Source organism: Rhinatrema bivittatum, chromosome 10 (assembly GCF_901001135.1).
Source record: "Rhinatrema bivittatum chromosome 10, aRhiBiv1.1, whole genome shotgun sequence".
Classification (NCBI taxonomy): domain Eukaryota; kingdom Metazoa; phylum Chordata; class Amphibia; order Gymnophiona; family Rhinatrematidae; genus Rhinatrema; species Rhinatrema bivittatum.
In genome coordinates this window covers 24,772,989-24,798,961 of record NC_042624.1, presented here as the reverse complement: position 1 = coordinate 24,798,961, position 25,973 = coordinate 24,772,989, and the positions used below count along the sequence as shown (strand labels likewise).

General features: G+C 41.3%; 1 protein-coding gene across 1 annotated transcript in view; it reads right to left on the bottom strand.

Moving 5' to 3' along the window:
• The window catches only part of LOC115099991 (protein Niban-like), a 178,184-nt gene that overhangs the window by 85,245 nt on the left and 66,966 nt on the right, over positions 1 to 25,973 (bottom strand). The window contains exons 2-4 of the mRNA XM_029618115.1: positions 16,729 to 16,859; positions 12,751 to 12,882; positions 2,011 to 2,125 (exon numbers count right to left, since the gene is read on the bottom strand). Coding sequence (XP_029473975.1) covers positions 2,011 to 2,125; positions 12,751 to 12,882; positions 16,729 to 16,859 — 378 coding nt within the window. The remainder of the gene's footprint in view (positions 1 to 2,010; positions 2,126 to 12,750; positions 12,883 to 16,728; positions 16,860 to 25,973) is intronic.

The following is a 25,973-nucleotide window of genomic DNA, read 5'->3' as shown; positions in this document are numbered from 1 at the left end:
GATTCCCCCAAATTTCATTTCATAAAATAACAAAAAAAAAAAAAAACAAACCCTCAAACATAAATGGCAAAAAAAAAAAAAAAAAAATCCCAAGGCTTTCCAAGGCCTCCCATCCCACCTACCCATAAAAATGTTGGGCCAGGATCCTCCCCAGCTCCCACATACTGGGTCCAGGGGGGATCCGACACAGAGGCCTAGGCCCAAGAATGAAGCCTCAGCTTTGCGTAGGCCTGATGCTAGTGCCGCTCTGGAGACCAGGTCCTAATGCCTGGGCCTCGATCTTACCCAGAAACTAGGGCCCAATGCCAGGGCCCAACCCAGAGGCAGAGTTCTGACATCTGATCCTTGGCCTAGACCTAGACCAGGGCCCAGACCCAGGGTCGATAACAGGGCCCAGTCCCAAATCCTGAGCCTCAGCCTAGGCCAGGGTCAATGCCAGGTCCCGATGTTTGGGCCCGGGCCCAGGCCCAATGCTGGGGCCCAGCCTGGAGGCCAGGTCACAACAACTGGGCCTCAGGTCAGACCAGATGCCAGGGCCTTAGCCCAGGATCAGGCCCAAGCCTGGAGCCCTGGCCTCTGAGGTCTATTTCAGATATCTTTTGTCTTTTTCCTCTAATGTTTACTTTTCTAGTCTATAAATCTGTTGCCTTTGTAATAGCTCCTTTTAATTTGGCCCACTGTTGTTCCACTTCACCCATTTTCTTCCAGTCTTCTAGTTCTTCCTCCAAGAACATCCCATATTTTTGAAATTCAAAACTCGGGTCCTCATGTGACTTCTTTGAATCATCTTTGTGAGAAGATTTCTATACTGCCCCTTCAGACTGCCCCGAGAACATCTCCATACAATAATTATACAGCTACCGATTTATAGGAATGTGCACACACATTTTTATTTTGCCTTAGTCTCGACTTTTGGAGATTTTTTTTTTGGGGGGGGAGGTGTAAAAAGGAGTGGAGGAGTAGCCTAGGGGTTAGAGCAATGGGTTATGAACCAGGAGATCAGGGTTCAAGTCCTGCTGTCGCTCCTTGTGACCTTGGGCAAGTCACTTTACCCTCCACTGCCTCAGGTACAAACTTAGACTGTAAGCCCTCTGGGGATAGGGAAATACCTACAGCACCTGAATGTAATCCACTTTGAAGTGCGGAGAAAAGTGCAAAAAACCTGGAATATAAATCTAAATAAAAAGCATGCCCTGTTTTGCTAACAGTGTGCATTATTTCCTGAAAATGACAAATTGATGACATTTTTTTGTTGTAACAAAACAAAAACCGCTCATTTATCATGTTTTACGCTTTTGTTTCAAATGAATGCACATCCCTACTGATTAATGAATCAAATTCATTCAAGAGCTCATGGGCCGGATTTTAAAACATGTGCGTGCGCTACCCGGCACGCGAATATGTACGCCCGATTTTATAACATGCGTGCACATGTTATAAAATCCGGGGTCAGCGCGCACAAGGGGATGCACAATTGTGCACCTTGTGGCACCGAGCCTTACCCGAGTCCCACTGCCTTCCCCTGTTCCCTCCCAGGCCGCTCCGAAACTTCCTTCCCCCCACCCCACCTTCCTTTCCCCTACCTCCCCCGCCCTTCCCCCCACCCAGCAGCTGTTCAGAGGCCTCTGGCCACTCCCCCACCCCTTTTGTAAAGCCCCGGGACTTACACACATCCCGGGGTTTTACGCGCATTGCTGGGCCTTTTCAAAATAGGCCCAGTGCGCATAAGGCCAGTTATGCGCGCAAATCCTCCGGACTTACGCGCATAACCTTTTGAAAATCCAGCCCTATATGAACAGAACAAACCCGAATATGAAAACTCAGGATTAGGCCCAAATCTCACAATGAGATGATATTAGGTTTGTAATACTGAAACAATGGCTTGCAAAAGTCAGACAGTAGACAACTTCTAGTATCTATCTGCATATACATTCTGTTTAATAAACTATTTCCTATCTGTTGCATTAAAATGTATATATACTGCTGAACAATTAGCTTTGTGATGCTTACCAATGGGATCAGGGAAGTTCTTGTCAGATATCACATTGTATTCTTCCTCGGAAAGTACCACCTTCCCTCCTGATGGAAGAATTTTACTTTTAGGTTCAGCTCCCTTTTGGCAGGCCTGAAGGGAGAAAATAAGAGAAGAAAAAAGCCTTACTGAAAGCAAATATTACCACCTGCTAATCATATAATACAGCATTACTATCCATAAGAAATATAAGCAATAGCAATGGACAGGAAGGGCATTTGCTGTGAGTTAAGGTGTTGGTACGACAAGCCGAGGGCTCAAGGAAAACTCAAGGGCCCCTTATCACACCAAGAGCTTTACAAAAAGACATGCTCGACAATTACAATGCAATTTAAAAACTGCTTCAGAACTGCCATGATGGTGACTAATTACTGTATAGTGCTTCAGATTTCCTTACCAGACAGGAAGAAAATATTCAGCATCAACCAGTCGGAATGAAGACATCTCGGCCCTGCCTATACCCAGGTATTACTGGGAAGTCTCTCACTTTGGGTGGGGGCTTAAATTTTCTCTCTCTCTTCGTTTTGGGTGCAGGATATATTTTTCATTTACTTCTTTTTGGTTTTATTCCGGTTTGCTCGGGAGACATGCCATGTAGGTAATGTCACGGTTATTAATAAGTGCTATAGATGAGTAATTCTCTCTTCCCAAAAGTTAAATGTGCTTATGTCACTTTAATTACCATATATAAAAACTATGTCTCCAATTAAAAGCAAACAATGTTTAATTAGCTCAAAAAGGAATGTTTGTATATTTGTCAACTGGAGCATCATTAAGACTGAAAGGTGGTGATTGGAGAATCTATTTTCTCTACTGCTTCAAAAAAAAAAAAATGGGCTCTATATATTAAGAAATATTTGAAGTGATTATAGATGGTTAAAGGCTGAAGGATTTGTCTTCTATTGGTACGAAGGAGTTAGATTTTTTAAATATTGCCCCTAAGGCTTCTTCCAGTGTTACTGGAATACAGTAATACTCCAGTTACTGAGCAAGGAGATGTTAACCCGCCAGTGATCTCGTTTTGTACAGGCAGGCAAAATGTAAACCATCACTGTCTAAGTCCCTGATGATGAAACATGGACTGTCAGATTCCTGGAGACCGCTGCAGCCAATTGATTAACTTTTTTTTTTCAGTCCCCTACCACGCATACTCACAAACTGAATTTTTTTTTTTTTAACATTCAAATGGTTGATGCCTTTAATAATTGAAACTGGAATTTAAAGCATCCTTATTTCAAATTATGTTGTATTTTTAATTTCTTTCAACTGACTAACACCAGGATCCCAGTTTTTGACATAGATCAATAAGATAATCTAGGAATAATTTTCATTTTAACATGAATGTACTGATACTTATGTACACAATCTGGGATGCTTTTAAAGCCACATTGTGGAAAGGAAATGATCAGTTTTTGTGGTAATACAGCTTGGACTAAAGAATATCTAGGGATGGGAACTTGAAGACAGTTGCTGTGCAGAGCTCCGTAACTCCTAGATCAGATTTTGTTTCCATTCAGTCAGTTTACTTCTAAAATGGGTAAACATAAAAAGAAGGTCAAGGCTTACCCCTAGAAGCCTAATTTCCTACTGCTGGTGCAGATGAGGATGGATCTTTGGGTGTCATTTGGCACTGGCGAGTTACTGGGGGAAGGAAACTCTGTTGATGGAGAAATGGTGGCCTGTCTGGAGCATGAAATGATGCTGAGCTTCCCGGACCAGGAACCTCCTTTGCCTCTAGACCAATAATCTGGCTGACATGCTCGTATTCGCCAAGGTTACAGAGGTCAGCACAGACCTGGGACAAGCTTTAGATCCACCGTCACTTGGCTGCCATTATCCAGCATGTGGGACAAAGGATGCTGAGGGTGTTTAGACAACTTGATTGGTCTGGGAGCAAAGCTGGATCAATAGGGGCCACTGGAAGATCTGCTAGAGACTGTGCCCCATTGTGCAAATCTCTACTCCTCTTGCATGAAGGTTATCTTTAGGGGCAGCCTGTCCAGACCACCTGGGCTTCCACTGGCTAAAATACTGCATGACCTGTTAAGACACTTTCTAGCCAAAAGGTTGATTAAATATTGTTTCCTTAACTGGCAACCTTCAGTTATTGGCACAAAAGCAAGAAAGTCTTATCTTGGAGCATAAGGGTAAACTGAAAGTCTGAAGCATTCAGTTTAAGAGATTAAGTCCTTTTATACAAGATAATCTTATCATCCACTGCACATTGATATTTAATTGTTGGAGCTCACCTACAGCCCATATGTGTATTAGCAAGAAATTAATCTAACTAACTAAATATATGGAAAACCACTCCAGGCATCTAAGCTTGTGGTTTTTAAATTTCCCTAAGTAAGCATTACAACTCCAGTTGAAATGAATTATATTACATTATATTTAAAGAAAATACCTGACAAATATTGTCAGTGTTGCTGATGCTATACCACTGAATATAAGAGGTTACAAAACTTTAGTAACAATATTATCCCCAAATCACATTAAAAGTGTGTCATATAACACACCACACTCACACATTCATACACATTCACTCATCAAAATCAAACAGTAATGGCACAGGCATGAAATAACTTTTCATAACATGATATTACACATATGTATCTATAATCCCTGTGGCCTACGACACCACTTACAACCCTAGGGATACGAATCTTTAGCTGTCTGTTAAAGACTGTTTTTCTTACGTCACAGAACCATTATTTTATATCAATCCTTTACCCCACGATAACGTCTATCACCAGTATTTCTGTTATTCAGACTTAATTAGTTCACGGGCCCATGTCACCCTTGTTCCTCTTTGTTCTTTCTTCAATTTGAATCCCACCACTGTATGACTTCTTTCTCAGAAGTGAATCGCCTTTTATTCTGATGTTATCACACCAGCTAACACCCAGTATGAAAGCACCCAAGGTGGAAGTCAAGGTAAAGCTTAACTGTCTGACAACAATTAGGTCCAAACTGGAAAGGTCATCCCGAAAAACAGAACACAGCTAGTGTCATTTATGGGTTTGTTCTTTTGGAACAAACTAGCAGGCTTTATGGGTAGGAAGGATCATTTTCGGAGGGACCACAAATTTATGTGGGCTGTTATAAAATTGCCCCCTAAAGAAGCTGAATATTCCTAGACTCTTAAAGTGACTCAGGAAAGAAGGAAAGATTTTTCTTTCAATGAATCAAGATACTGGGGCGCTTGGCACGAAAGGATGAGATTGTGATTTAGAGGAGTGATATGGTTTGGGGTGAGCCAGCTGTGTTAGTCTGCGTACCCTAGGGGTTAGAGCGGGAACCAGGAGAATCAGGGAGACCACGCCTGCTCCTCGTGAGCTTGGACAAGTCACTTTACCTTCCTGTGTCTCAGGTACAAACTCAGATTGAGCGCCCCCTGGGGTTAGGGGAAATACTTGCCAAAAAGTGGAATATAAATAAATCTAGCTTTCCTCCAACACTTTGCTACCCTTATTAGTTCCTGCTTCTACACCTTCTTTCTTGGATCCCTCATCTTTTAATGGGCTACAAATGAAGTGTTAGTATTTTTCTGTATATATTTAAATGTTCTAATTTCTCTTTTTCTGTGTCAAGTGTATTCTTGAAGTATTAATTCTTGAAAAAAAAAAATAAACAAAGAACCAGGTGAACTGGAAAAAGAAGCTACAGCATTGGAATGCAGACATCTTCCCAGGGGAGATAAAATTACAACGATTACAGGTTAAAAATGATAAACTAATGAGCCAACAAGCAGGCGGGATCTATCTTTCAGCAGCATTCAAGGTATTATGCTACAAAGAATTAAACGGGTGGGTTCTTAGCTCAATATTTAAAGCCCGGAAGAAAAGAAACAGGATTTGGGTGAGTAAAATCAGTTTAAGCAATACTACTTTAAAATTGGTTCTTGTTCCCAGAGTTTACAAGATTTTCTAGTTCTGCTGATCAGATCAACTCTTTCTGTGGGCACAGAATGTGTATGTAAACCCATCACAAATAACAAAACTGAACTTGCATTTACGATCCTCCGTTCTCGTAAATCTGCTTGGCCCAACAGCCTTTCTGTGGAATTTTACTAAATATTTAATAATAGACTCGTTCCAAAATTAGACATTCTATATCAATATTACTTTCAAGAAGGTAACGTGAAAAGAAGTTTCACAAAGGCCATGACTATGGTACTGGAAAAGCTGAACCAAGGTTCGTTACGTCCAAAATTGTAAGCCTATCTACTAATCAACACAGACTGAAAAGTCCTTGCTCAGAATGCTTAGCTGGGGATTTAATTCATCAGGACCAATCCAGTTTCCTAAAAATTAAACTTCCCTTGCTCAATAACCTCTTTTGTAATATTTTTTTTTTTATTTTAATTTTTTCTATACCGGCATTCGTGAGGGTATCACATCATGCCGGTTTACAATAAACAGGGGAGTGATAAACGGAAAACAGTGAACAGTGCTAAAACAATAATAAAGTTACAGTTACAATAAAACGGAGGCGTAAAACTAGGAGCGAGAAAAAATAATAGGAACTTTAACATCGAGTATTAACCTGAAGTATGACGGGGTACAGAATAAAGCATTTTGTGATTTGCAATGACATGTTCATTTGAGGTAATTGCGGTTTTAAACATAAGGGTGGAAAATAGAAAGGTAGAGTTTTTTACATAGGGGTAGAGATCAGAAGTAATGGTTTTCTGGATATTGGTAGTGCTTGAAGGTAGGTTGTTAGGTGAGTAATGAATTTAATCTGAGTCTGGGAAGGCTTGTTTGAAAAGCCACGTTTTGAGTCTTTTCCTGAATGTTGAGAGGCAAGGTTCCTGTCTTAGCTCCGTTGGGATAGAGTTCCAAAGAGGAGGTCCTGCTGTGGAGAATGCTCTGTCTCTGAACGTTATGTGGTGGGTGGTTTTGGACTGAGGTACCTGAAGAGAATCTTTAGTGCTCTCTTATGGGTCTGGAGGATGTGAGTTTTTTGAAAGGGATTTGAAGGTTGAGTGGAGCGATTTGTTGGATGGCTTTGAATATTGTGGTGATGGACTTATATAGTATTCTATAATGAATCAGCAGCCAGTGTAGGTCTTTGAGAATTGGGGTGATGTGATCTCTTTTCCGAGTATTTGTCAGAATTCTGGCTGCCGTATTTTGAACCATTTGAAGAGGTTTAGTATGTGCTGATGGGATACCTAATAATAAAGAATTGCAATAGTCTAACTTGGAGAAGATTATTGCTTGTACGATGGTCCTGTAGTCCTGGTTGTGGAACAGTGGTTTTATTCTTTTTAGGACATGCAGTTTATGAAAGCAGTCCTTGGTGGTTTGGTTTATAAAAGCTTTTAGGTTTAGCCGATTGTCGATGATCGCTCCCAGATCTCTCACTTGGGCTGTTTGTAAATTTACTGAAGGATTTGTTGGGGTGAGGCTGTTCTCAGTGGATAAGAGAAGGAGTTCAGTTTTTGCTGAGTTTAGGATTAAATTCAGGCTGGAGAGGAGGGAGTTGATTTCTTGGAGGCATGATTCCCATAGATCTAGAGTTTTTTTGATGGATTCTTTGATGGGTATCACAATCTGGACATCATCGGCGTATAGGTAGTATTTTAGGTTCAAGTTGGTTAAGAGCTGGCAGAGAGGGAGGAGGTAGATGTTAAAGAGAGTGGGTGAGAGGGATGATCCTTGAGGGACTCCTTGAGATGAAGGGTAGCGTTTGGATTCTTTATTGTGTATTTTGACCTTGAAGCCTCTGTTTTTCAAGAATGTGCTGAACCATGTGTCTCACCCTAAAAAGGAACCATTTACGGTCCCTCTCCCTAGATGCTGAAAAAGCATGCAGTTGACCAGAGTGGAAGCATCTATTTTAGATTGTTTTGGCAGTGAAAATAATTTTGTGGCTGTGGTTTATAGTTCAAGGGCGAGTCTCCTAGTTAATAATATGTTATCTGACTTTTTTGAACTAGGAAAAGGACCCCAAACAAAGGTATCGCTGGACCCCTTTATTCTTTAAGTTTGCATTGGAACCTGTACTTGGTGCGATCAGATGGATAAGTTGATTAATGAGACTCATATACCCCAGGCTGAATGCAAACTGTCTGCACTGATGATACTGTGTTATATATTTCTAATTCCTTCTCAAGTTCATTAGCTCTCATTTAAATTTGGGGTCTTCCCCTTCAATATTCTTTTATCATAAGACTGTCCTGGGAAAGTTTAAATGGGTTATGTACAATATGAAATATCTTGGAATCTTATTTCATAATAAATTATCATTAACCATCATCAGCAACATGAACAGAATCTATTCTGATTGTTCTGCTATCTGTTTAGTGTGGTGGAGCAGACTTGAGTTGATTAAAATGGTGCTTGCTCCTAAAATTAACCGGTTTGATTTGCATCTAATGTAGGAAGATCGGTATAAAAAAACAAAAAATAAATAAATAAATAAAATTAGTATAGAAATCCCAGAATAATGCTAAGAATCAATCAAATGTTATCATACATTTATTGATCCACTTCCAAAATAGCTCACAGTGATGTAAAAACTATAAAGCACTAAATAAAGTTAACCACTATACTGTAACATATTACTATGCACAGTTTACCAAACTTGTCCCTATTTAAAATGGTGGGGGGAAAAAATCCCTCTGTGCTTGTGAATGATGATGTCTTCTCAGAACCTTAAGGATAAGCATGACTTTCCCAATGGCACTATTTCAAGTGGTTACAGTCAGTGGAAATTTCTAAAAAAAAAATGTAAAAAAAGGTAGAGAGGTGGAAGCTTCCATCTTTCACATTTTCTCTAATGGGAAAAAGAAGCAAATTCAAAGAGGTTCCAGGTCGGTGGCCAGGCAGGACCTTGGAGAAAAGCACCACTGGCTACAGCTAATATATTGTTTTCAGACTTGTGAGATAGGAATTGAGATCTTACGCTCGTCTCGATCTTCTTTTGACATGTACTAAGGTTACACGCCCTGGCCATCCAGTGCGGAGAGGATATTAGAACATTAAACAGAGAAAATGTGGAAGGATGAATCTGGTTACATAAATAAGTCCATAAAACTCTTGGACATATGTTGAACCAAGTACATAGAGTAAATCTTTCTGTCAATATAAATACAATTGCTATGTTTCATAGCTCATAAGATCTCTCTGGACTCCTCCCAAATAATTCAAGGCTGGTCTTGGATCATCTAATAAATGCTTGTCTTACTGCAACGACATTCAAGCTTTTTGGAAGCAAGTTGGGGGGATAGGAAACCTCGCAGTGAGAATATCAAACCGTTATACTAAAATCTGCGACTTTTCAAAGATTCCTTTCTGCTGTTTGGTTAGCTTTACCTAATGTATCTTTGGCATTAAATCTGTTGCAGGTGATTGGAAAGATCAGATTTTGCTGGAAATGTGCTTGCATGCTTTATAAATATGAAGCAGTGGCTATGGAGAAAACTAACAGTATTGCCAAATTCTTTATATGGAATCCTGTATATATTGCTTCCTTGGGCTGAACTGCAGTGAAAGTGTAAAGATTATTGATCTTGACTTGTTTTTGATGCAACTTTCATGCAGTACTGACTGGGTGAATGTCACATCAGGACATTCTAGAGGAGTAAAGTTCCTAGATAAAATAAATGTCTGCTTCATGGAGCAGATGGTACGAGAACCAACAAGAGGAAAAACTATTTCAGACCTGGTCCTTAGAGGAACACAGGAGTTGGCGCGAGAGGTAACCGTGTTGGAGCCACCCAGCAACAGGGATCACAACATGATCAAATATGACTTAACTGGATGGAGGACACTAAAGAAAAACTACTGCAACAGCATTTAACTTTCAAAACGGTGACTATGATAAAAAGAGGAAAATGTTTACGAAAAAACTGAAAAGAGCAACTGCAAAAGTTTAGATCAGGCATGTAAATACCATTTTGGAAGTGCAGACCCAGTGCCAGTGCAAGGATGTTCAGCCGACCTAGGCGGTGATGTCACCTTATCACACGATGTCTCTCGCTCTCCGGCGATCTCACAGAGAGAGAAAGAAATCGCGCAGGTGCCGTGCAATGCCCTCACAACGACCGCGGCGCTCACAGCACCCTAGGCAGCCACCTAGTTTGCCTAATGCCTCCCGCCGACCCTGCAACCAGATGTATTCCACACATTAGAAAAGGTGGAAGGAAGGCTAAACAACTTCCAGCATCGTTAAAAGGTGAGGTGAGAGGCTATAATAGCTAAAAGAACATCTTTCAAGAAATGGAAAAGGGATCGAATGAAGGAAACAGGAAACAGCATAGGCCTTGGCAAATTAGATGCAAAGCATTGATAAGGAAGGCAAAGCAGCTTACCATGAAACCAAAAACTCATAATAAAGTCTTCTACATTTACATTTGAAATAAAAAGCCTGCAAGGGAGTCAGTTGAGCCATTAGATAATCAAGGGGTAAAAGACATACTTAGGGATGACAAAGCCATAGCAGAGTGACTAAATGAATTATTTGCTTCTGTCATCACTGAGGAATAAGTAAGAGAGATATCCATGCCAGAAATAATATTCAAAGGTAATGAATTCAAACAAACAAATCTCAGTGAACTTGGAAGATGTACGAGGGCAAATTGACAAACTAAAGAGTAGCAAATCACCTGGACCAGATGATACATCCCAGAGTGCTGAAAGAACGGAAACCTGAAATTGCAGACCTGCTATTGGACATTTGTAAATGGTGGAAATTGTCATAAAGAATAAAACTGCTGATCATACAGAGGTATAGTTTAATGGGTCAAAGCCAACAGGGATTTAGCCAAGGGAAGTCGTGCCTCCCAAATCTGCTACATGTTTTCAAGGGCAAAAACAAACATGGATAAAGGTAAGCCAGTTGATATAGTGTATCTGGATTTCCAGAAAGCATTTTACAAAGTCCCTCATGAGAGAAATTGTGAATTGGTTAAAAGACAGAAAACAGAGAGTAAGGCTAAATGATACATTTTCCCGGTGAAGAAAGTGCCCCAGGGATCTGTTCTGGTACCACTGCATTTTAATGTATTTATAAACAACCTGGAAATGGGAACAGTGAGGTGATCAAATTTACCAATGACACAAAATTAATCAAAGCTGTTGAATCACAAGAGGATAGTGAGAAATTGCAAGAGGGTCTTGCTAAACAGAGACTGGGCATGCAAATGGCAAGTGAAATTTAATGTACAGAAGTGCAAAGTGATGCATTTAGGGGAAAGTAACCCAAATTATAGCTGCACAATGCAAGGTTCCACATTAGGAGTCACCATTCAGGAAAAGGATCTAGGCGTCATCGTTCTTAATATGTTGAAATCTTCTACTCAGTGCACAGCAGCAGCCAAGAAAGCAAATAGAGTGCTAGGGATTATTAGGAAAGGAATGGAGAATAAAACAGAGAATATTAGGGCATCTGTATTGCTCCATGGTGCGTCTTCATCTTGAGTATTGTGTGAGGTTCTGGTCACTACATCTCAAAAAAGATATTGCAGAAATAGAAAAGGTACAGAGAAGGGTACCCAAAATGGTAAAGGGGATGGAACTATTCCCTTATGAAAAAAGGTTAAAGAGGTTAGAACTCTTCAGCTTGGAGAAGAGATGGTTGAAAGGAGATATAAAATAATGAGTCGAATGAGTAAATGTTAATCGGTTGTTTACTCTTTTGAAAAGTAAGAAGACTAGGGGACACAAAATGAAGTTACTAGGTGATTCATTTAAAACTATTAGAAAATATTTTATTACTCAGTGCATAATTAAGCTCCGGAATTCATTGCCAGAGGATGTGGTGAAAGACATTTGTGTAGCTGTGTTTAAAAAAAGATTTGGTCAAGTTCCTGGAGGAAAAGTCCATTAACCATTAAGGTGGAGTTGCAGAAATCCACTGTTTATCCCTGGGATAAGCAACTTGGAATCAATCTACCCCTTGGGATCCTGCCAAGTACTTGTGATATGGATTGGCCGCTGCTAGAAGCAGGATACTAGGCTTGATGACCTTGGTTTGATCCAGTATGGAAAGTCTTATGTTTTTACATTATGCTCTTAAGATGCCATCTATTTTATTTTTCTTTCTTCTGAGTGTTTTGTAATTTCCCTTGTATTTGTTTGTTTTTTATTGTATTATTTTACTGAAAAACAGAATATTGGATATGGAACAGTTTTCTTATGAAGAAAGGCTAAACAGATTAGGGACCTTCAGCTTGGAGAGGATCTGACAGGATGTAGTAGATATCTATAAAATTACAAGTTGGGTGGAAAAAGTAAGTAGGGGATTGTTATTTACCCTTTCAAATAATACTAAGATTAGGGGACACTCCATGAAACTGATAGCAGATTTAAAATACATTTTAAAAAGTATTTTTTTGAATCAACACATAAATTAAGCTGTGGAATGTGTTATCAAAGGATGCAATCAAGGCTAGTAACGTAGCCAGGTTTAGAAAAAGTTTAGACAAGTTTCTGAAGGACAGATCCATGAACAATTAGACAGGTAGACCTAAGTATGCCAGGAGCTGAGAGTAAACTACAAGGAATGGATCTCCCCATCAAGGCTGGCCAATGTCAGAGACAGGATACTAGACTCCATGGATCACTGATCAGACTCAGTATGTTAAATATTCTTCAGTCCACCAGAGCCAGAAATGTCTGAGTTATTTGCAAGGTGCTTTCACTCTCTAGTTAGAACAGAAATCAGATTGTAATTAGTTGCATGTGAATCCCAGAATTTCAGCTTACCTCTTTACTTTCATAGCTTTCCACTGCATACTCATTTTTCACCACAACGTATCTGTCTTTCCACTTCTTCAAGTCATCTGCAAACTGCGCTAGCTCTGCACTGTACAAGACCACGGCTAGATCTGAGGGAGGCTGGGAAGAAAGCAATTAGTGATCTCACTTTACAAGGAACAGTTGATCACAATGCCATGAGTTGCTAACATTTTTATTCATGCTAAGCACATCCTGGAATAACATGTTAAAGCAAGTCATCGGTAACTTTACAACTGAAGATTTCCAAGACCCCATGTATAGTCCCTGCCACTCCTAAATTAGGCAACAGAATCTGATTATACTAAGGTTTTTGGATTTAAAATTAACACACTGAGATAAAAATAGCAATCTGCCATGTATGTCAGAACATAAGCCTTCAGTAATATCAAGGTCAGACCAAATCCAGTCCTCCAGGGACACACATTAGTCTAGTTTTAAAAACAAATATACACAAATCAACTTGCTTCCCAATTCAAATGAGAACCACTGAGTGGCATGTTGGCATGAATAGTCATCATGGGTGCCAACTTACCCCAGGTCTATTGAACAGGCTAATCCAGTCCTGGTATTGCCCGTTGCATGCACAGAATGTAGTTCTGACCATGTTAAGGAAAATTCATGGAACAATCAAAACCACAGCTCTATGCATGCAACGGGGCAAACAAGGAACTGGATCAGCCTGTTCAGTTGATCTGGGATGATTGGCAAACCTAATTACAGCTGATATATGCATATGATTACTGGGATTGGTTACCTTTGAATTAAGGCATTACCTATGCCCAGATATATTTATCTAGGTAACCCAATTAGAAATTAAGCAGATCTGAATGTAAACATAATTTATATGAAATTAGAGAAGAGAATCAGGCTATAAAAAAAAAAAAAAAAGATACACAGAACCTAAGCTACATTCCTATCGCTTAAACAGATGAAAATACGAAAGGTGTTCACAGAAAAATACCCTACTTCAGCATTTCCCAACCCTGCCCTGGAGGCACAGCTCAGTGGTCTGGATTTCTGGATATGCACGAAGAATATGCATGAGGTAAGAGTTTCATGCACTAAGTTTCCAATCCTTGCATATCTCATGCATATTCAGTGTGCATGAACGATGAGGTGCACCCTCAGGACAGGGTTGGGCAGCACAATGGGTAACAAAAAGCATGCAACATTTGAACAATTTCATTTAAAAAGCCATCCACCCTAGAAAAAGCAGTATTTGAGAAAAGTATGGTTAAGAACATGGTAACAGAAACGTGTCTGAAGTAACATGATAGAAGCTTGTGAAGTCGATATTCTGGATAGCTTTTGATTTATGCAGATAAATACCAATTTTTTAATATCTGTACTTATCCAGTTATATTTAATCCGGTTAAGTCATTATCCGGATAACTTAGCAGCATTTCAGGGTGATTTGGGACAGGGATGAGTTAAGCCAGGCCACGTATCCAGCTGACTGTAATATTTGGAATTAGCCAAATAACTAGCTAGCCTCAGGAGCAGGATTAAAGTTATCCAGGAATGTACTCTCAAATAACTTTAACCTTATGCAGCTCTATTCAAAGAATATAGTCAGATAAGTGGCAAGGAATGTAAAACAAAATAATAATAAATACACAAAGCTAGATTGTGAGCCCTCTGGGGATCGGGAAGTATCTACAGTACCTGAATGTAATCTGCTCTGAAGTGTTGAAAAGCGGAATATAAATCAAATAAATAAATAAGTTAGGGCCGGTGGCCAGGGGTCTTCTTCCCCTCCCCCATCAATGTTGAGGACATTGTGGCCATTGGGCCTATCATCCTCACTGCCCCCAAAATCTTTAGAGAATTTTGCAGGCTAAAAGGCCCAAGGAGGTGGTAAATTAAAGAGTGACCCTTCCTCTCCCCAACCCCCAAGCCAAAGCCAATCCTCCTGCTTTTACAGCACCTTCTAAATGGCTGCAGCCATGTTCCACTCCGATGGTGTCATGCGTTGCCTTGACTGCAATGCTAGTAGAGGAGGTTTATGCTATCAGCGATGCTGTCAAAGAAATACATGACGCCAGCAGAACAGTGCACTTGTATCGTGGCCCCCAGAGCTGCTGCCAGTTAGAGGGTGTCAGCAGGAGTGGAAGGGTTGAGGTTGGATTAGAAGGGTGGTAGGGAGTGGGGGATTAAGGAGGATGGGAAGAGGGGGCACTCAATTTGCCACAAATGGAATCGCAGAGGGGGGAGCTGGCCTGTGGGCCCACAAAGTTTCCTAAACATTTTGCAGGGCTTAGAGGGTGTGGGGTATGGGCCCTACAGCTCCAACGCCTATGGCACTAGGGCCCAATATCTACATCTTTCAGTGCTGAGCTGGCTACGTTCTTTGAATATAGTTGCACAATCTTAAAGTTATCTGGCTATCTTTAACCAAATAACTTTAGACCTAGCTGGCTATATTCTGGTGAGATGAGATTAGATTCAAATAGTTGATTTTCAGGCTGACATGTATCCTGCTGAATATCCTAGACAACATACAAGTCGATCCAGTAAAGTGTGCTCCGTCGGAGCGCACTGTCACCCTGCTCTGGACGCGTGTTTTCCCTTACCCCTTATTCAGTAAGGGGAGGAAAACACGCGGCCCACCCGCGGCACCTAATAGCGCCCTCAACATGCAAATGCATGTTGATGGCCCTATTAGGTATTCCCGAGCGATCCAGTAAGTAAAATGTGCAGCCAAGCCGCACATTTTACTCTAAGAAATTAGCACCGCCCAAAGGTCGGCGCTAATTTCTTCCGGCGCCAGGGAAGAGCATAGAAAAGCAGTAAAAACTGCTTTTCATAGCGATATTAAGTCGGAGGTCCCCAAAAGTATAAAAAAGTAAAAAAAAAAAAATTTTGAATTCGGCCCGCGGCTGTCGGGCCGAAAACCGGACACTCAATTTTGCCGGCGTCCGGTTTCCGAGCCCGTGGCTGTCAGCGGGCTCGAGAACCGACGCCGGCAAAATTGAGCGTCGGCTGTCAAACCCGCTGACAGCCGCCGCTCCAGGCCAAAAGGAGGCGCTAGGGACGCGCTAGTGTCCCTAGCGCCTCCTTTTCCTCGTTTGCACCGCGTCGCCTAATTTAAATACTGGATCGCGCGCACCGGCCCCTCGCCGGTGCGCGCGCCGGGAGAGCGGGCGTTAGTCCGCTCTCCCACGGACTTTACTGGATCGGGCTGATAGCTGGTTAACTAGCTGGATAAGTTATCCATTTTGTGGTCAATTTTCAAAATGATTTGGGTTCCTAATTTTTAAAGTTAGTTTCTTAAATTGGCCCTTTTGAAAATGTACTAGGGCTGAATTCCTAAATTTAGGTGCCTAGTTTCACATACATTTAAGAAATAGAAATAGGAGAGGAGTTAGGTTGAAGAAAATAATTTAGAAGTGATTTTCAGAAGTAGGCCCAGATCTAGGCAAATAACGAGCTGTCCTAAATTTGGGAGCCTATATTTTAGGATCCTAAATTTTTATGAATTTTCAGCTGAAGAAAAAAAAACAAAAAAAAAAAACAAAAACTTAGGCTCCTAATTTTGGCTGAAAATAGGTGCCTAACTTAGGCGCCTCATTTAAGAGTTCAGCTTTTTTGGATTATCGGCCTCTGTAGGGTTATTTTAAAAATATTGATCTCTTGTCAAATTTACCACCTTCCATCAAAGGATTCAATTCTTGTTACTGTCCATTCACTAACCACTTAATAGCCTCAGAAAACTACCGGGCAGCCGACACAGAGGACAGGGTTCTTGAGTGATCCAGAACCGGACAGTAACGAGCTATGCTTGAGCTGTGGTACTGCTGCGTACAAGCTTCCCCACCTGTGCTAATCCAGCTGCACTGTCCTTGGGAAACGCAGGCAACCTGCTAGATCCTAGGATGGGATTTGGATAACACCGTGCATCCGCCTATCAACAATGATCATGGAAGAAACCTCCTCTTCCTTTACCTTGGTCTTCAGAAACTGTGACACCGAATCTCGTTGCTGTTCCACTTCATTCTGTATCTGATTATAGAAAGCCACGGCATACTGGCGCTTGTAATGAGGGCTGAAGTTCTTTATCAACGCCTCTGTTTTTCCTGAAAGAGAATATGACAACTCTGTTATCTTTCATTTGCAGTCACTGTTCCTGTCTCCTCTTTGACCTACTGTCTGAGCAGATTTTGCCACATGGCAGCGATTCTTTTTAGAAGTCTCTTGGCTTTTTTTGTTTGTTTGTTTTTAAAAGTTGACTGTTGCAGTCGTAACCACAGGAAGAAAGGCTCCCAAATGCGTGACACTGCAGGAAGACAGTGCTGGTCACTGTTTGTGGCTCGGAGTCCGATGAGGTCCTATCGGGGGTTGATAACAGTGCAAGCGTCCTCTGTCACAAAGACGATTTCAGTGAGTTCCCCCTAGGGTCATGCAGAGCAATGTCTTCCAATATTTACGACATTGTCTCTTACCCCTTGAAATTCTGCAGGAACTAAGGCCTCCACTGTTTGCAATGCTTCTTATTGCAAGTTCAAGCAACATCCCAATCTGTAGAAGGGAGATTGCTCTATGGCTGGACAAAGTCAGCAAGTCTCCATGTTGGCAGATTTAAATCCAAGTTTAAAGAAATTGGAAGAACAAAACATTCATTTTTTTTTCATTAAAGATACCCAATTATATTAAACTTTCTCTGCTCTCTTCTTTTATCAGTCTCTTCCACAAACCCTTAGGATATTTTTAGACTTGCCCAAGTAATGGGGTTTAATTGTAGATTGCACAAAAGAAACAATAATCCATACTTTTGTAAAGAAAGTCAATAAACATGATAAATTTGCAGCATGTTAACCTGAAGTTTCTTTCAGTTGATATCAATAACCTGCTGTTTGCTGCCTCATCTTTCTGCTCTCCAAAGTTGGTATGAAGGCTGTGGAACACAATCATGACAGGCTACGCAACTCAAAATTACAAATGATTGAGGAATGCAGGCCATGAGAATTCCTTCCACATTTATAAGGTCTGAAGTAACATCTGCAGGGCCCAATATAGTGCCAGACGTTCAAGCACAACATTTTCTGATAATTCTTACATTGGTCCAATAAAACATATCATAACCTTTAAAGGCTTCAGCTTTCTCCAGGAACAATATGGCGGCTAGAGCTCCACATTACAGCAAGTAACAATAAGAGCAGATGGGCATCCAAAGACGCTCAAGGGAGGAATGGATGAAGAAATAAAACCCTTGCAATTCCTTGCAGAATAGTTGCTGATGCAGCACTCTTTCATGCACCAGAGCAATGTGCTTAAGGATGTAAACTCTGTGAGAAATGAAGCAGAAACAAAGAAAATGAATCTTTTGGGCCACTGTATGATGGAGGATTTACTGTTGGTAGATCACATGGTGGACTATGGTAAAGAATCAACGCAGAAGGGTCATGGGCCAAAGTAAAATGCAAAGGAATTACGAGGAGCAAAGAAGAAAGTGACCTAAGGGGAATGGAAGAGCGTGAGATAGTAACAGCAGGAGTCACAGGAAAAGAAAGCAGAAGAGATTACTATGAGGTAAAATGCTTTGCAGAAAAGGAATCCTGGAGGTGAGCCTCAAAGTAGGGATGGGATCTGACTTAGAGAGACGAGGAGAAGCTCTAGAGGTAGACAGTGAAAGAGATGAAAGATGTAGAAAGCATGTCGTCATTTGTCTTTTAGCTTTCTAAGTACAGTGTATGTTTTTATGTGAACCGCTAAGGACATAGGATTATGTGGCATACAATTATTTTAAAATAAAATAAATGGAAATAGGGCCATGAAAAGATAAGATTGGACAAGCAATGGTATAAGGTCTGGCAGCTATGATATAATGCTAAAAAAATTAGAGCAATGCCTTTAGAATACAAAAACCCAAAGGAAAGGTACAGTATAGGAAGTGAAATTCTTCTAAGCACAAAGGAAGAGTGGGATCTGGGGGTGATAGTACCTGATGATCTTAAGGTGCCCAAACAGGTGGATAAAATGATTGAAAAAGCCAGAAAGATGCTTGGTTGTATAAGGAGAGGAATTGTTAGCAGAAAAATGGAGGTGATATTGCCCCTGTATAGGTCCCTGGTGAGACTTCATTTGGAATATTGTGTACAGTTCTAGAGATTGCACCTTCAAAAGGATGTAAAGAGGATGGAGTTAGTCCAGAGGGTGTTGGCTAAAATGGGCAGTGGTCTTCATTCTAAAGCTTATGGGGAGAGACTTAAAGATCTAAACATGTACACCCTGGAAGAAAGGCAAGATAGGGGAGATATGAGAGAGCCATTCAAATATCTGAAAGGTTTCCATGCACAGATGGGCTTCTTTCAATGGAAAGGAAGCCCTAGAACAAAGGGTCATGTGATGAGGTTGAAAGGAGGAACACTCAAGAGTAACCTTAGGAAATATTTCTTTATAGAGAAGGGGGTGGATGTGTGGGACAGTCTCCCAGTGGAAGTGGAGACAAAATAATTATCAGAATTCAAGAAAGCATGGGATAAATACAGAGGATCTCTAAGGAAGTGATTATAATGCTAAATTAATTGGACAGATGGGCAGACTGGATGAGCCCTACAGTTTTTTTCTGCCGTCATGTTTCTGTTTCTAAAACGTCTTTAGCCTCGCACCACCATTTCATCTGGAGCAGAGATTTCCAAACTTGTCCTGGGGATCCCCCCCAGCCAGTTGGGCTTTCAGGATATTCACGATGAATATGAATAAGTTAAATTTGCATACATTGGAAACCCATTCTCTCCTGAGAACCCGACTCGCAGCACAGTTCTGGGAAGCCCTGATCTGGAGGGTGACTCTAGTCTATTGCCACCTCACACAACTTAACTGAATAGGTTGATGCAGTCTGGATTTGTAATTTTGATTTTCTTTATAAACGGGAAAATCATAATTACAAATACCTGCATGCAATGGATTGAATCAGTCTGATCAACTGCTCTGGGGTGAGGTAGCAACCCTATGCCTCTCTCCTTCATTTATCTCCATAGATTTCATGGACATCATCCCCATAAATAATGTAACCCACATCTTGAGGTTTATACAATGGGAACTATTTGTACAAGGGTTCTCCTCCCACGTTCAGTAGTAGATCATGCAACTGTCAAGTGGCCTTTAATAGAGAAAGCAGCACTCTCTTCCACTGGCTGGAGAAGGGACACTCTCCTCCTCCTGCTCTCCATGAATTCTGGGCCCTCTCACTACCATTTTAGTGCAGGAGCAGAGACACAAACTTTTAAATAACCAACTCATAGCTATAGCTTTTCTGCTTCTGAAGCCAGGCACTAATAACGGGCATAGCAGAGTGAAGAATGTTCATACTAAACAATCAAGATTCATCAGATACAACAGTCAGATTAGGCCTTAGCAATCTCTCAGCCTTCACGTGAATATCAATTAGATCTCATAACTCCACATTCAACACACTTTTCAGGAATATAAACAGGTACAGTCCCCTCGCCATACAGGTCTCCCCTTTTTATACCTGTAGGCATTTCTCTCTCCTAGTACTCAATCAAACCCCCCCACAAGGGATCCAAGTTAACTTCTCAGATTCTTCTCCAGCTTAAACCCTAGTCTCCAGTTCTTACAAGAAATGATGTCCACCCCCTTAAAATGTACTCACATTACTTCCACAGTTCCCTGCTCACTGTTCCATTCCACACTTCTGCAGGTAGCCCACGTGCCCTGGATCCTTCTTGGGGTGCTCATCTCAGATCATTTCTGCTCTTTTCTCCTGGGCACTTTTTGTTTTCTAGGGGGAGAAATCTCCTCCAGCCTGGACTGCTGAATTATTCCACAGGGGGAGAAAAGTCCTGCAGGGCCCTATTCCATACCAGGGTGGTCCCCAGATCCACTAGACTGCAGGCTGGCTACTCCAGGCCACTACATCCTAGAGGTCTTTTGCTCTGCCAGCTCCATCCTAGAAAGGGCAAAACCCACGTTTATACTTCCCAGAACTGTTTTCCACCAAGCACACACCCCAGATTTTAAGGGGATACCCACCATCCTTCAGCCCAACCACATTAACACATCACATTACAATGATCACCTCTCATGAAAGGCCATTTACTATTACTAGAAGTACAAACATTCAAAACATTTTCCACTAGGTCAACTATGATAAATCCCAGGTCTCCCCCCAGCCAGAATATTTTGTGCAACAAGAAACCATAAGGAGGGTCAAATTTGGGGGTCTCCCTACAATAATAAATGTTTACTCCAATGAGCTGCTAAAATGGAAAAAATCTTTCCCTTCAACAAATACAGATTCGCTCTCGTTCAGGCTGCAGCCGACTGTAAAATCCTTAATACGAAAGGTAGAGCACGTGTCAAGTGGAGAGGCACAGTGAACATTCCAGCCCTAGCAAGCAGTGCCCATTTCTAAAGCAGGGTAAACATGCAGAGCAAGCAAATGCACCAGACAATAGGGTTTGAACTGGCATTTTTCAGGGGCTTCATCTTCCCAGTCATAAAATGAAAGTTTCTGGCATTATCTCCTAATCCAATAGTGCAATTTACTCCTGAGTGAGTCTCACTATTAGGCATGCTGCTGGGACAAATCTGACTCTCTTCTGCAATTAATATTAGGCCCATTTTTGTTTAGAAACATCTCTGATGTCTTCACTCTCTGATGCCAAAGTCAGGGCACTGCATTAAAGTTGCTGAATATAAGAAGTTGCCAAACTAGGTCACACTCCTGTTTCCAACAGTGGCCAATCCAGGTTACAAGTACCTGGCAAGTACCCAAACGTTAAACAGATCTCATGTTACTAATGCCAGTAATAAGCAGTGGCTAGTTCCTAAATCAACATTATTAATAGTGGTTTATGAATTTGTCCCTCAGGAACTTATCCAAACATGTTTTAAACCCAGCTACACTAACTGTCTTAACCACATCCTCTGGAAATGAATTCCAGAGCTTAATTGTGTGTTGAGTGAAAAATAATTTTCTCCAATTTGTTTTAAATGTATTATTTATTTATTTATTTAGAGCTTTTTTTATACCGGCATTCATGATACAATCATATCATGCCGGTTTACAGATAACACGGGGTGCAGTAACTTAGTACATATAACAAGTGCATAAGAAACAATAAAGTTACAATATAACAGGGTTGCTAGAACTGGGGGAGAAAGGAGACAGTAGTTAAATAAATTATACTGAAGTAAAATATTTACAATGAGCAGTAATTACATTATGCAGCAATGGTCTGTTAATGGATGTTAGACTCGGGAAAGGCTTGTTTAAATAGCCAAGTCTTAAGCCTTTTTCTGAATGCTAATAAGCATGGCTCTAGTCTGAGGTCTGGTGGTAATGTGTTCCAGAGAGAGAGGCCCGCCGTGGAAAAGGCCCGATTTCTGAGTTGTAGATGGTGTGTGGATTTGGTAGGGGGGGATGAGCAGGGACCCTCTGTAGGCTTCTCTGATGGGTCTGGATGATGTGTGTCGTCTGAGGGGGATTTGGAGGTTGAGAGGGGCTTGGGAATGGATGGTTTTATGGATGATGGTCATGGACTTGTGTAGAATTCTGAAGTGTATTGGTAGCCAGTGTAGATTTTTTAAAATAGGAGTGATGTGGTCTCTTCTTCTGGAGTTTGTCAGGATTCTAGCTGCCGCATTCTGGAGCATCTGAAGTGGTTTTATGGATGAGGCCGGGAGACCCAGCAAGATAGAGTTGCAATAATCTATCTTGGAGAATATTACGGCTTGTAGGACTGTTCTGAAGTCATGAAAGTGTAGGAGAGGTTTCATTCTTTTTATTACCTGTAGCTTGTAGAAGCAATTCTTGGTAGTATTGTTGATAAATGTTTTTAGATTCAGGTGGTTGTCTATTATTACTCCTAGGTCTCTTGCTTGTGTGACAGTGGTATTAGATGGGGCAATTTGCAGGGAGTTGCTGTATTCGGGAGTGATGAGGAGGAGTTCTGTTTTGGCTGAGTTTAGTATTAGGTTTAGGTTGGCGAGGAGACTGTTAATCGCTCGGAGGCAGTTATCCCAGTGTTTTGGTGATAGATTCTTTGATGGGTATCAGAATTTGCACGTCGTCGGCGTATAGGAAATGTTTTAGTTGTAGTTTGGTTAGCAATTGGCATAGGGGAAGAAGGTAAATGTTGAATAAAGTAGGGGATAGTGAGGAACCTTGAGGAACTCCTAGCGAGGAATTGTAGCGGGGGGATTCTTTGTTATTGATTCTCACTTTGTAACCTCTGTTACAAAGGAATGTTTTGAACCAAGTGTGTGCCGAGCCTGTTATTCCAATGTCTGATAGGCGATTGAGGAGGATGGTATGGTTTACAGTGTCGAATTCCGCCGACAGGTCTAAGAGAATTAATAAAAAAAGATTGTCCTTTCTCCAAATCCATGGTGAGGTGGTCTGTTAGCAATAAGAGTAGGGTTTCAGTGCTTAAAGCCTTGCGAAACCCATATTGTGAGGGGTATAGTATTTCGTGATCTTCAAGGTAGTCTGAGAGTTGTGAATTGACCAGTTTTTCCAAAATATTTGCTACGAAAGGCAGGTTGGAAATTGGGCAGAAGTTGTTGGGATTTTTGGGATCCAAGTCTGATTTCTTCAGTAGTGGTTTAAGAGAAGCAATTTTTAGGGCGTCAGGGAAGATTCCCTGTGTTAAGGAACAGTTTATGATGTCTGCTAGTGGTTTGGAGATGGTTTCAGGTATTAGCAGAAGGAGTTTTGACGGTATAAGGTCGAGGGGATGGGAGGAAGGCTTCATTTTCTTTAATAGAGACTGGATCTCTGAAGCGGTGGTAGGTTCGAATGCATCCAGCGAGGTTCTTTTGCTGAGGAGGTGGTAGGAGGTAGTAGGCGATGTAGGACTAGGAGGGTAGGAGGGTTAGGAGATTGGAGATTTTGCTTTGGAAGAATAGGGCTAGTTCATCGGCTTTGGCTTGTGCTTGTTCATTAGGTGGTGTGCTTGTTCATTAGGTGGTGTGTTATGTTGAGTTAACTCGGCCACGAAAGAGAAGAGTGCTTTTGCGTCAAAGGTAAGGTCGTGAATCTTGTGAGCATAGAAATCCTTTTTTGCCTTTGTGGTTGAGTTCCTGTAAAGATGGAGGGCAGATTTGTAGGCAGAAAGTGTGTTAGGACAAGGAGTTTTGCGCCAAATGTGTTACTTGCTAACTTCATGGAGCGCCCCCTAGTCCTTGTATTATCTGAAAGAATAAACAACGAGTAAATGTGTATCAGATCAAGTCTCATGATTTTACAGACCTCTATCATATCTCCCCTCAGCCGTCTCTTCTCCAAGCTGAATAGCTCTAACATCATTAATTAGCCTTTCTTCATAAAGAAGCTGTTCCATGCCCTTTATCATTTTGGTCGTCCTTCTCTGCAATTTCTCCAGTGCAACTATGTTTTTGAGATATGATGACCAGAATTGCACACAGTATTCAAAATGTGGTCTCACACCATGGGGAGATACAGAGGCATTAAGACATTTTCCGTTGTATTCACCATTCCCTTTCTAATAATCCTAACATTCTGTTTGCTTTTTTGACTGCCATAGTACACTGAGCTGACAAATTCAATGTATTATTTACATAAGAACATGCCATACTGGGTCAGACCAAGGGTCCATCAAGCCCAGCATCCTGTTTCCAGGATTCCTGTTTCCTACCAAGTACCCAAAACCTAAGTCTATTCCATGTTACCGTTGCTAGTAATAGCGGTGGTTATTATCCAAGTCAACTTAATTAATAGCAGATAATGGACTTCTCCTCCAAGAACTTATCCAATCCTTTTTTAAACACAGCTATACTAACTACACTAACCACATCCTCTGGCAACAAATTCCAGAGTTTAATTGTGCGTTGAGTGAAAAAGAACTTTCTCCGATTAGTCTTAAATGTGCTACTTGCTAACTTCATGGAGTGCCCCCCTAGTCTTTCTATTATCTGAAAGAGGAAATAACCGATTCACATCTACCTGTTCTAGACCTCTCATGATTTTAAACACCTCTATCATATCCCCCCTCAGCCGTCTCTTCTCCAAGCTGAAAAGTCCTAATCTCTTCAGCCTTTCCTCATAGGGGAGCTGTTCCATTCCCCTTTATCATTTTGGTTGCCCTTCTCTGTACCCTCTCCATCGCAACTATATCTTTTTTGAGATGCGGTGACCAGGATTGTACACAGTATTCAAGGTGCGGTCTCACCATGGAGTGATACAGAGGCATTATGACATTTTCCGTTTTATTCACCATTCCCTTTCTAATAATTCCCAAACATTCTGTTTGCTTTTTTGACTGCCGCAGCACACTGTACCGACGATTTCAATGTGTTATCCGCTATGACACCTAGATCTCTTTCTTGGGTTGTAGCACCTAATATGGAACCCAACATTGTGTAATTATAGCATGGGTTATTTTTCCCTATATGCATCAGCCCCTATTATACTATACTCTATAATAGGGGCTGATGAGTAAAGATGGCACCGGCCATCCAGTGCTCCTACCATGTGACAGGGGCCGGCCAATGGCACGGATACCCTGTCACATGGTAAGGGCAAAGGGGCATCGGTGCCATTTTTTTTTAGCGCAGCTGATGCCTGGGAACGGGAAATCGCTCCCTGAGGCCCCCCTGGAACACCAGGTAAATTTTAAAAGGTTTTGGGGGGGTCGGGAGGGTGGGGGAGACTAAGGGGGGTCGATTTAAAGGGTCGGGTGGGTTTTTTATTTTTTTTAATCGGGCCATCTACGCCATTTTAATTAGTGGCAGCCAAAATGGCTCCGATGGCCCGAGAGCGGGAGATCGCGCCAGGAACCCCCCCTCCCCCCATTGGACCACCAGGTAATTTAACATTTTGGGGGGTTCGGGAGGGGGGGGAGGGTAAGGAATTAGTTTTAAAGGGTCGGGGTGGGTTTAGGGGTTGTTTTGGTGTGCAGGTTTTCCCGCCCTCCCCCAAATAATTCCTGTGCCCTATTTAACGATTTAGGACGATTTATGACGATAAAACGGGGGCATTTTTATTGTATCGTGCACTCTGACGATTTAGGACAATTTTAAAATTATCTGACGATAATTTTAATCGTTCAAAAACGATTCACATCCCTACTATACTCTGGTTCCCAGTTCAATATAACCCCTGTTCTATGTAATGCTTTATACAATATCCGTTTCATTGTAAACCGATATGATATGTAATTTTCCACATGAATGTCGGTATATAAAAGTTCAAAATAAATAAA